The sequence below is a fragment of the Pseudorasbora parva genome, chromosome 15, assembly GCF_024679245.1.
Source record: "Pseudorasbora parva isolate DD20220531a chromosome 15, ASM2467924v1, whole genome shotgun sequence".
Lineage (NCBI taxonomy): Eukaryota > Metazoa > Chordata > Actinopteri > Cypriniformes > Gobionidae > Pseudorasbora > Pseudorasbora parva.
Genome location: NC_090186.1, coordinates 8,369,008 through 8,381,843, shown reverse-complemented (window position 1 = coordinate 8,381,843; position 12,836 = coordinate 8,369,008). Strand labels below are relative to the sequence as shown.

The 12,836-nt window shown below is 39.5% G+C and overlaps 1 protein-coding gene across 1 annotated transcript in view; it reads right to left on the bottom strand.

Moving 5' to 3' along the window:
- The window catches only part of LOC137041072 (nesprin-1), a 110,000-nt gene that overhangs the window by 53,874 nt on the left and 43,290 nt on the right, over positions 1-12,836 (bottom strand). The window contains exons 41-50 of the mRNA XM_067417005.1: positions 10,734-12,440; positions 9,391-9,582; positions 8,854-9,009; positions 8,162-8,403; positions 5,248-7,297; positions 3,667-4,001; positions 3,187-3,331; positions 1,949-2,149; positions 1,519-1,778; positions 2-152 (exon numbers count right to left, since the gene is read on the bottom strand). Of these exons, the coding sequence (XP_067273106.1) occupies positions 2-152; positions 1,519-1,778; positions 1,949-2,149; positions 3,187-3,331; positions 3,667-4,001; positions 5,248-7,297; positions 8,162-8,403; positions 8,854-9,009; positions 9,391-9,582; positions 10,734-12,440 (5,439 nt within the window). The remainder of the gene's footprint in view (position 1; positions 153-1,518; positions 1,779-1,948; positions 2,150-3,186; positions 3,332-3,666; positions 4,002-5,247; positions 7,298-8,161; positions 8,404-8,853; positions 9,010-9,390; positions 9,583-10,733; positions 12,441-12,836) is intronic.

Here is a 12,836-nt window from a genome sequence, read left to right as displayed (position 1 = left end):
CCTGTAGTTGTTCAGCAGCTGACTCCGACTGTAAAACCGTCAAAAGAGAGAGAACATTCTGCTGAATGGCACTCATCTCCTCCTGCACACGACCTAACTCCTGGATCTCAAAAAGCACGTCCCGACGGATCTTATTGCTCTGATCTCTGAGACTATGCATGAAAAAAGTCTGTAAATGTAGATTCTGAATATTTTCTCAACATATATGTTCATGTGTGTATAAGGGTGTTTTCACACTTATAGATCGATTGTTTTGTTCTGAAACAGACTTAATTTGCTACAATGTTGCATTTTCTTCATGATTCGGTTCGCTTTCACAAGGCAAACTTTCAAAGAGTACCAAAATGTGTGTTCATTCAAGTCACATGCGAGTACAATTGTCTTCATATTGGTCAGAGTTTCCTCTGTGTCATCCATCGAGATCAAGTTCGCTCCATGAGTTTATTGTGGCTTTATTTGTAACTGTTAAAGCTACACAATGTAATTTTTCTGTCCGCTAGAGGGCACTTATTCAAAAAGGCGCAGTTTGATGACGCCAAGTTTGAGCTAAGAATCTTGGGACATGTGGTCTTCACCTCACAGCCGGTGGGAAATAATCAGGATAGGACTCAGGCAGAAACCATGTTCATGGTGTGATTATTAACGTTACTGTAGTATGAATTAGAGCAGGAGCGATTGAAGCGCAACATGGCTCGTGAGCAAAGACGGGACACAGTCGGCGGTACTTTTTCAGCTTTTCCGGTCATGAGTATGAGGTAACGCAGCTCTGTTTATCATATTAGATATATTTAAATGTGTTTAAAATGATGTTATGACGTTACTCTGTGCATTCGCTCAGCGGCTGCTATGACAAATGTTGCACACTGCAGTAAGAGTAAAGCGTTTATGCAGAATAAAAGAGGAAACCGAGGGTAACGCAGATATGATGCAATTGACAGGCGACTCCCTCAGACGTCCCATCTCATACATAGTGCACCTTTAAGACACACACGATCAACGTAGCCGTCATTCCCGCTATAAAATGATATAGTACATTCATATTAATACTGCAGCTAATTCAAACACTCTCTCTGGATCTCCCAACATTGTCTAAAGTGTCAAGATACACAAAAACTTTACGAATGTTATCATACAGCTAGAGTTGGAATCAAGGATTAATCGGGACAGCAGTCTCACACAAAGAAGTATAATTACACAACATTTTCTTTTGGTCTTCAACTGTGACGACTAATGTGCTCATTCACACAATCAGACACTACTGTTATTTGCAGTATATAGCAGATTTCCTGTTATGAGTACCATTTGGTTCAAATTGCTTTCACGCCTCAATTGAACCGCCCCCGTTCATTTGCAATCGGGCCGAGACCACCTTGTTCAAGCAGTCTCATAGCAATTATTTTTGGTGCGGATCCGAGCGCGATTGCCTTGTTCCCATATGCTTAAACGAACCGAGCCAAGGGAGAAAACACACCTGGTTCCGAAACAAACGCTCCGGTGTGAAAGCACACCAAGACTTACCTTCTGCATTGTCCCTGTAAAGACTGCAAGTCCTGACAGATTTGAGGAGACACGTTCAGCTGCTGCAAATTTGAGACCCCAAGAAAACGTGCCAAATGGTGTTGTAGAGAGGCAAGAGTTTGATGCTTCTGCTCGATCCCATCTTGAAGGTGCTCAGTGAGGCTCAGAACACCTTGAAGATCCACCAAGGATCCCGTCAACATAGATGAGTCAGGGAGATCATTCTGCAGACTGCTAAGGCCTTCCTTTGATTTATTGAGCTGCAGAGCAAACCCAAACATGCAGAGAAATTCATTCATGCACAGTTTACTTCATTAATCATATTAAAAGCTGGATATATAAATACGATATATATATAATTAATTATTCTTTATAAAATAAATAAATGTAATTAATTAATTAAAATAAAATTATAAAAGCTATTACATACACGTATCACAAAGTCTCTCCACTCTGCTTCTTTATGAGACGTGCTGGCTTTGAGTGATTCCACTCTGCACTGCAACACTGCCCAAGACCTCCACAGATGACCCAGCATCAGATCCACAGGAGCACTGCATCGGCGACCTGGGCAGCTTTCCCTCAATTCCTTCAGTCTTTCAGCAAGGTTCTTCAGCTCTGTCTGGATCACCTGCAGAGACAATTTCAATGCATGGTAATCTAGCATCTAGCATGAGATGAAAAGTAGCACAAGGAACCATTCATACACCATAAAAACAAGCGTTTTAGAAGTAAGAAGGGCAATATACTTACAATACACTCCAAATAATTTCAAGAGCTTCAATTGTATAATTGCAATGCATTTAAAGGGTTACTTCAGCGATTAGCATATGGCTTTGTATCAGTAGAAACCCTGGAGTATATTCAAATGATTGTGCTTTACCCCCTCATATGCCCCTGAGACAAGAGATTTATGCATTTTATTTCTGGAAAAATTCCTCCTACGATGCAAATTGATGATATTTGCATCATAGGAGGAATGTTTGGCCAAAGGCTAAAGACTACAGCCAGCAGGGGGAGCCATTTCCGCATGTTTTGAACCCGCACATGGGGGATGGAGATTAAACTCACAGCTCAGCTAGCAGCTACAGGCACTTATTTAAACGGATCTATGGTGAGCAATGTAAGTCTTTTAACTTTTCAAATTAATTTATATGAAAGTTAGCTTGCAAAGGCATGAACTGAAAAGCGCCAGACTGAACTCGCGTTGTGAATGTATGCCGCGAGTGTAGTCGCGATTTCCTCAGCTCTCATCATGAGACCTCATCAGCTCATTTATCTCACTCCTGCAGTTAGTGCTCAGTGCTGTGATACTCGTGCCGGGACTCACTCATTATATTGAACAGACACGTTCAGTTTTTAATTGTAGTGTCTTCTCCAACTCAGTCACAGTAATCCAGTAGGTGGCTTTGGGAATGGCCTCACAGGGCAGCGAAGCATTCTGGGAAATGTAGTCTTTCATCCCCATGAGACAAAAATACATTTTCTGTCTTTTCTCAGTCTAGAAGGCACCAAATTCAAAAATAATTTCACATTTCTACTATATTGATGACCCAGTTTAAATACAGATTCATCTTCCCAGCGCTGAAGTACCCCTTTAAAACATGCATAATATACAAAATGGAATTAGGTTATTCTATATAGTGACTATTAATATATATTACAAACCTTTACTTTCAGCTGTTGTTCTTGGCAGGCTTCAGAATCAGTCAGTTTTTGACTTGAGCATTTTGAGATTTGAGAATCAATGTTTCTGAGAAGTTGGCTCATTTCTTCATGATGACTCATATGCACAATTTGGTTTCTCATGCACCTAAATTATGGCAGAAAGAGTGAACCATCAAAAGGCAGCTAAATAAAACTGCATACATTTCATTTAACCAAATAGATGTATTTCATTCAAACGAATTGTTTCAGACCATGTTTTCAAAGGAAAATGTTTCCAAGTAGTGTACCATACATGGCAGACATTTAAAGAGCTTTGTGAGAACATTTGATTATTTGTCAAAGTATTCTGTCCCCACACAAATAATTATGAAATGAATTTCAAATTTGATGAAAAAATGTCAACAATGATCAAAGACATTGTGAATGCAACAATCTAAATCATAGGACAAGGTCATCAAGTACTTATAGAGAATGGCTAACCTCTGTAAGGTCTCCAGTCTGAGTTGAACCTGAGCTTCTAATTTGGCCTCTTGTACCAGAAGGTGACTAAAAACCTCGATATGAAGCTGCTCAGTTAGAGGGATGGAGAGACATGTCTGCTGAGGTACGCAAGCACCAACTTCAGACAAGCGGGCCTGGAAACCCTCAACCAGAGTGCTGGAAATCTGTTGAATATAGCAATGCTCCTCTTTGTAGTCTTTGAAGCCACTAGATGGAATCATGAGATTTGATCTGATTTCCTGAAAGAAGCTCTCTGCACCCTGAACAGCCCAGCTGTACTGCTTCATTGCCTCCCGAGCTTGGAGAAGCTTGTCCTGGAAAAACAAATAAAACATTTTTAGAAATCGCATAAACAACATTAGTAGTTTCCTCAAAACTAGAGAAGGGTAAAAATACTGTTTTTCTCAATGATCATCTTTATTTGAACAATCATAAAATCTATTTTTACTACATGTCTATTTGTATAGTGCTTCCCCTCCTGCAGGATGTTAATGCACAATGCTCAACTAATTAACACATTAACATCAATGTATCAGAGTTTCCAGAGAGAAAATGGACATTAAACAATTTAATCAATTAAATTTGATAAAAACTAATCAAAAGCCGGTGAATTCAATCGAGTTGAATTAGGAAATCTGTATTAATTGTGCATTCAAGTCCTCCTGGGAAGTTTATATTTATAAGGTCAGGAAGTCGTGTTTACAACATTCAAGTCACATTCGTCGGAGTAAGAAGGCGATGTACTTTCTCTTAATTGCACAAAAACACAGCAAGATTCTTAAAGTCTACTTCTAATCTAAACAACGAATGTGCATTAGGTGTGTTTTGCTTTATGTTTTAATTTATAAAGCCTATAACAGTCACTTAGAGAATTTATGATAATTCGAGGTAGAATGAAACTGGGCATGTGCATAGAGAGTGTTTGAAAGAGACATGAAAGGTGAGCAGGAGAAGGGGATAACCGCTCTACTGACTTTCTACCTTCTTCCTATATTTCCCTTTTTCTATCTGTGACCTCAGTTGAATGTTTATTTATATGCGGATGATTTTATTAATTTTTAAGACTTTACGTCATTTTATTAAACCCGGGGAAAATACGGCAGCTCTGTATCTTTTCCTCCAACACCACACCTTTTTTTTCTTTCGGGGCAAGAACATCTCAACTGTGCTTTACAAGCCACTGTAAACCAGCCACTGTTATCTTTATACAGTGTTTTGTTAAATTATAATGCTATCATATTGTGTGCAGGCAAGTAGCGCACTTTTACTTGAAAAAGCCTGACAATATCACTGATATTTGGGCTTAAAGAAAACCCAGAGCTTCCTACTTATAATTACGACATTGTGGTGGTGTTCATGTGCATTGAAACTCTTAAATACAAGCTTTACGACATGACTTGAACGCACCATAAGATGCAGCTCCACTAGAAATTCTTCAAAATAACAATGCTATCACATGCATACTTGAAGACAACCAAAAACGGTTACAAAAGCAGCATTCTAGTGGTCAAGTAAATATGGTGTTAGTCATTTTAAAAAACATGGTCACATGGAACTTACCATATGCACATTGCAATCATTAAGAGTTCTCTGGCCAAGATCAATGGTCATCTGGTAGCTCTCAGCCTCTTCTCCTTTCCTATAACCCTCAATCATTCGAATCACAGACTCAACGTTCTGGACAAGTGTCAAGTGCTTTCGCAGCTCTCCATCAATAGTCTTATTATCTGGCTTCAAGCTGATGGTCTTCTTCAGCTGCTGCCTAACACTGTTGAAGAGCTCAGTGAGTGGGTTGAGGTCTATGGGACTGCCGAGTCGCTCCACCAGAGAGCACTCAAGAGTTTTAGCCTCGTTTTTGACTGTGAGCTCCCAAGAAGCTAACTGCTCATTGACCAAACGAATCTTTTGCCTTTCTGCTGTCAGCTGGGATGGATAGAGATCTTTCGAAATGGCCTCCAGGTGGTCAGCTGCCTCTTGACATGTTATTCTCACCAGAGGCAGCTCCACTAAGACAGCCTGACAGACACTGAGCCTAATATCAGTTCCTACACGTGTGTCTACAATATGCGACAAGCTCTTCTTTACTGCCTCTCTGGAGTTCTCCATGTGCTGCCTTAAAGTGAAGTACTCCTCATGCTCTTTGGCTTGCTGCTCTAGCAGATGTATTCTCCTCTGTAGGTCTAGTATAGTATGGAGCATCTCTTTCCTCCGAGGTTCTGGGCAGTGTGGAATTTCCTGCACCTTGCACAGGAGCTCCATCAGCATGTGCTTAAAGGATTCAAGAGCCAAGAGAGAGTCCCTTGTCATGGGATACTTCTGCCTTGTGACATCAGCATTCAACTGTCTTAAACTCTTCTGAATGACATTCAGTTCTTCAGCAGAAGATTCCTGAGAATGAAGGAGCACTTCAAGCACCCAGCACGAAGCCCACTTACGGTTCACAACTCTAGAGACTTCTTCTTGTAAGGCTGTAAGCCTGTTGATAAGCTGAAAGCTTTCAGGTACACTCAAAATGGTATTCATTGTCTTGGTTTCATCCAACAGAGTCTCCAAGTTTTTTGCTTGTCTCTCAGCATTCTTCAAAGCCTCAGTGCATACCTGAAGCTGAACCCTTAATTCTGGGATTGTAATTTTAGGTTCAGAGGTCACCGATTTACCAGACTCTTTTTCCAATACTGAGGTCAACCAAGAGCTGCTGTCATTGATCTGTTTCCACAGTCTTTCTCTAAAATGAAGCATTTTGTTCATTTCTACAACAGCAATTTCAGTCTTCTCAGAAATCTTTACATACAAATCCTCTAAGGAATCAAGGGTGGGCAACATGGCTTTGGAATCTTTCTCGTTGAGCTCTGTAACTTCCTCTCTAAGCTCCTTCAAAACAGAGGCCAACTGAAACCTCTTAAAAGATGTTTCGGACTGCAGTTTTTCCATGTTGTTGACCTCGTGACTTGCCTGCTCAGGGAACAGGGACAACCTCCTTCTCCTACAGACTTTGCTTTCAGTTTGTTTAGCCCATGTTACATAATCCCTGATAATCCTAATGATGGGTGAACAATCATAACCAGTCAAAGTCTGAGAGTTGAGCTTCTCCTGAATTAGAGCAAGTTGAGAATTCAGACCCTGCACTGCATCCTCCACATCTCTAAGCTCTTTCTTTCCCAGCGGACAAGAGGAAAGAGCCTGAGAGACCTCAAGAATGTACGAACAGCGCTCAGTCAACACTGCCAGGTCTGCAGTACTGACAGTCTGATGTAGCACACTTTGCCAGTCTATCGGTCTTGGAGAGGTGTGTGAAAGAGAAAATGACTTCTCCAGAAGATCCAGTTCACGCTGCAGCTCTTTGACCTCTTGCAGGAGTCCAGAAACTTCTGCTGTGCATATATTAGCGTGCCACAGACTCCTGGAAGCAACCCACTCCACAGTCCTCCATCTCTCCTGTAAAGTCCTAACAGGTTCGATGCAGGCCACGGGTCCCTCAGCCTCATCCAGGTGGGCTGAGATCTGAGAGCATGTCTGCAGGAACTCTTCAGGTATGTCCCTCTTCCTCTGCATGCTCTTTAGGAATGCACTCAGCTTCTCTGCTTGCAGGGTGCTGCTTTCAATGTAATCTCTTCAAAATGGTGAGAAAAATGGCGATTACTTTTCATTGTGGAACAGAAACTAAATCTATACAATTATAGGTTCAGAAACACCTACTGATTCCTTGTTTTTAGAATAAGAGTGAAGTCAACAAGGAATAACACGTGTATGTGTGTATGTATGTGTATACATGGATATAGATGCAATATGCTCTTATATGTCTATAAATAAATAAATAAATAAATAAATAAATAAATAAATAAATAAATAAATAAATAAATAAATAAATAAATAAATAAATAAATAAATAAATAAATAGGCATTTGAATTAAAAGCATTTAGAAAAAACTTTTGACTGGTACAGAGAGATGAATAACTGGATAATAAAAATCATACAAACTCTGAAATTCACTGCATTTTTTTTCTTCTATATCACAGTTTTAGAATATGAATTATATTACAAATCCTTTTACTCCCATTTGAGAACTAAAATGACAACATGAACACTAAAGTCCTATCTGGACAGGACTTGTCTTTATGTTGGACATTTGAGAAATTATTGTTTCACTGACATACATTATGATTTTAATCCTGTCTAATTCTGCCATGTCTGTCTTTTTCCTCACACAACTTTAGTAAAAATTCCCGGGTAAATGATCAACTATAACACACACACACACACACACACACACACACACACACACACACACACACACACACACACACACACACACACACACACACACACACACACACACACACACACACACACACACACACACACACACACACACACACACACACACACACACACACACACACACACACACACACACACACACACACACACACACACACACACACACACACACACAATGTCAATAAAGATACTCACAGCGTCAATGTGCTAAGCTCAACCTCCAGGTTGTGTAGAGTATCCATGAGAGCACGTTTTTGCTTGTGATACTGTGTGACCTGCTGTAGCTGTGCCTTTTTAAACTCTGTCACTGTTGAAGTACCCAGCAGTGCTGCGTTCCATCTCCTCTCTATGCTCTGCTCATAATCTGTAAAGCATCCTGCACCAGATTCATTCTGAGGCAGTCTGGCTATCTGATCCAGGACACATTGGTGGCAGATCTATAATGTAATGTCATAATGTTTATTACGACCTTAGTGTTATTTTAAATGGTTATAATTTGAAAGTTTGTTTTGGATGCTTAATGTGTCAGAATTATATAAGTGTGTGTCAACTATTAGGCCACAGAACCAAGTGATTATTGTACAGTGGGGTCCAAATGTTCACTAATGAAATATTATATTTAGCAATTTTTATAATGTAATAAAAAAAACATTTTTGCTTTAATTACAACAGCAACAAACTGAATGGGCACCAAAAGCTTTTGTAAAATCTGATGATAATGTTCTCCAGCATGACATGAAATCATCTGAATATCATCTTGAGCTTTAAAGGAAGCAAAAACATCTGACCTTTTGAGTGCCTCAAATCTGATTATATGTGACTTGGAAATCTGCTTCATGTAAAGCCATGTTTTGGAGAAACCAGTCCAATGAGGTGATGTACTGTACCTCAGCTTCCTCCAGCTGAAGAGTCATATGTGAAACGCTGAGTCGGGCCGGTCGGTACTGGCATCTGAAAACCTGCTGGACAGTCCATGCCAAACTGCTCTCTGACTCTGAGAGTAATGAGTTCCGAAACCATGAATTCTTCCATGGCCTAGATACCTGTAAAAAGAATTAAGATATGAAACTACAGAGAGACATTTAAAACAGATTGGTACAGTTTAAAGCAGCACAGAGCAAAGTCAATCCTTCCTTCCTGTGCAATTTCCTCCCAGCCTTGAGGGAATTTATGCTCTTCAAGTCAAAGACCAAAATGAGTTGAATAACTGATAACAGTCAGATGCATTTGAGGGGAAAAGTATTTCTAAGTTTAACATTTGAAAAGAGACAGTTTGCAGACTATATTTTAATAATTATTTTTTCTTTCTTTTTTTTCTTTTTTTGGTTAAAAGCCCAAAAGATTAATGCAGCAAAGTTCTTCTAGTTGTTTCTTGAACAATTTAGAACAAAATCATGTGTTAACATACATACATACATACATACCTCAGTACCGTGACTGCTCACCAGAGGTGACTGAATATTAGTGATGGTGTTCAGTAAAGTGTCCCACGCATGTGTCCCTGTAGGCTGCTCCGCACGGCTTGATTCACCCTCGCCGGCTGCTCCTGATCCTCTGTTTTCAGATGATTTGTTTCTGGTAGATCTATCGGAATCTGCTCGGTGCATTTCTTCATACTACAATAAGAAAAAAGTGTAATAGTTCATATTTCAGTGCAAAAATTCACCGCAACAACACTTGCACCTGCTGCCAGAGCTCATTTAAAAGAGAAAAACAGCTCTGTTCCGGATTCCTTAAGTCACGGCTTCGGAAAATCAAGGAATGCTGACCCGTTGGGAACTGAGTCTTTCCTCTGAAAGGCGTGGTGTGCCCTCAGGCCTAAAACAGACTTGGGAGAAGCCGTACTGCAAGAACTCATGCCAACAAAATGTAGTTGGTATAAGGAAGCCAATTTCTAGACAACTTCTATATTAAATTAAATAGATTTTTTTAAATGCATACATTTGCCACAGTATAATCATGATAAAGGGTAGAGTGTGATATCTTAAATTCTAACACATTAAATGATGTGAATGACATAACATGCATAGGTGGCCTTTTGTGAATCAATCAAATTAATATAATTTACAAATAATTAACATTCTAGTAAATAAAAAAAGCTGGCAATAATAATGGTACATTCAGAAAAAGTAAGATCTTTCAGATTATTTTTTGAAAATGTGGCCATCCTACATGCAGTATAACAAAAATGTCTTGAATAAAAAAATACATTTGAGTGAATTATATACCTTTTAAAATATTTTCTTTGATCCTTTCAATGATTTTCATTCTCTGATATTTTTAACAAATGAACTGTGAATGGTGCAAAATGTAAGATAAAATACATCAATTAAAAATAAAGAACTTTCTGCGTTCATTAAAAGCACTTTAAGGTCACAACTCTAGTGCCATACAGCTATTACAAAGGAATCCTGTTAAACAATAAGGTTAAAAAGCTTTTGAATGACAAAAACACATTAAATGCTTAATTCAGGTACTGAACAAGACCACTAATATTTTTGTGTGTGATTTTTCCCACCAAACCAGTTCAGCAGAAATCCTGCCCTGCAGCTAGTTTCATTGGTTAACGTTAAAGTGATGGGTAGGTTTAAGGAATAGGGATCAGTGTTTGGTATAAACAATAAGTACTGTGATTGACATAACCAATGAAAACTTTAGAATGTAGGGCGGGATTTTCACTGGACTGGTTTTAGGGGTGGGGTGTGGAATAAATCACGCTATTTATATATTTCTAAGGAACCTAAATACACAACCAAGTGAATCTTACCTGCAAAGAGACACTGCCATCTGAATCATCTGTCCTTTGAGCTTCAGCCAGGCAGAGCTGTGACTTTGATGGCATTGCAATTTGTGTTTTACATTCAGCTCTCATAACGGGTGAAGCATCTGTAAGCATTGTTTCGGAGTCCTCTGTATGTGCTGACTGTACGGTCTCCATTGCTGCTAAGACCGCACTGTCTGTGGTATTAAGATGGGCTTCTCCGGTTAGGGAGATGCTAACCATCTCAGATCGTTCCTCTTTAGTCTCAGTCTGTAGAAGATTCAAGGTTAACTCTTCCTGTGCAGTCTTTATACATGCAGTTAGTTTGTTTTCTGTACTCAATGGCTTTGCAGTGTTTGGGTGAGCAAAGCCTGAAGAAACAGTTAGTGAAGAATCTGTGATGTCCATCAGCCTGACCTCAGAAGTTTGAAGGTTTTCTGTGTCAGTTTTGTTCCTAAGTTCAGATCTAGATGTCTTCACCATTCTACTACTGATATTGCTTGCTTGTTTCACACCAGCTGATTTCTTGGTCTTCTTCCTACCTTTAGCAACATTTGGAGGCTTTTGACGTGTGTTTTCTTCAATTAAGGGCTCTGCAAATTTGTTTTTTTCATCCTCATCATGACTCTCTAACATTGTGACATCCGGCTGATGAACTACAGAGCCCAAAGCATTGCCTTCACCAGTGTGGACATACATTTGGCTTGATGTATCTTCTTCTATCATTTCATGTTGCATCTCTTTTTCACCTTTTCGAACATAAATCTCCATGATCTCATGGGTTTTGGGCTGGATCGCTTCCTTCGGTCCTGGCTGTATTTCAGAACTTGATTTCCCATAGTCCTTCCCTAAAAGGCCTCCTTTAGCCTCTTGGCCTTCAGGTTTCTCAGTGGCCAAAGAGCTCTTTTGTTGATTTTTTACATCTGACTGGAATAATTTATCTGTGGATAAGTCTTCAGGACCCAATACATTATCATCAGACAGTAACTGACACCTGTCTGATGGTAATGTAGGAGAATCAACATCGAGGATGATGGTAAATACATTCTTGGCATTTCCAGAGATTGCATGATGGTTCTCTGGATATGAATCCATTGGGACAAATGCTTGAGTAGATGAGTCCTTCTCAGGTTTAGGCCTGAAATCAAGGTCTGGAGTAGAATGGGTGGGTTCAACATAACCAGTGTGCTGGTCTTCATTAAACTGCACTTCTAATGTGCCACATGAATCAAAAGGCTTATCAGAAGAACTTATTACAGCATGTTTTTCATCTACAGCTACATCAACATTTGGTTCCAAGAGTTTCAACCCATCCTCTGATCTCACTGTGATCCTATCATGAACAACTGAAACAGTGTCCCGTTTAGATGTCGAAGCTGAGATAGCTTGTGCCAATGGGCTCTGGTTGGGTTTGGCAAGATCAGAGTCCAGTACTACGGTAAAGACTGGCTTTGGACTTCTACAAGAAGAGCCATGAGAGGATTCGATGTCATCTTCTCTTATTACAGATCCAGTTTCACACCTCTCTTCAGATACAGACATGGACTGCTGATTATCTGTGTCATGACCTGGTGGGAGTTTCTCAACATCTGCGGTTGCTTGTTGTGTTGATAAAGATAAACACGATGGATCTTCTATTCCACTCACATCCTTTATGGGCATGATCTTTACATTCATATCATACAAGTCATCCAATACACTTCCAGTGGCAACCTGCAAAACAAGGAAACAAACTACTATGACCCAATATTGATAAACATAATTCAGCAATATACAGTACGAGTGGGTTTTTTTTTAACCGCTGGGCATTTTTTAATGATTTATAATGAATACTGCATACTTCGATCAGCCCTGTTTTTGATAGCCTAAATCAGCCAAGCTCTACACTGTTCTCAGAAGATCTTTTGATTGGGTGTAACAGAAGTAGAAAACCATACATGTTTCTAATGACAGAAGGGTATGTAAACGATAACAGAAACTCCTTTTACAACAAACTATCCTTTTTAGACATACAATGGTGCTTGAAAGTTTGTGAACCCCTTGCAGAATATGTGAAAATGTGAAACATGTTAACAAAATAAGAGGGATCATACAAAATGCATGTTAATT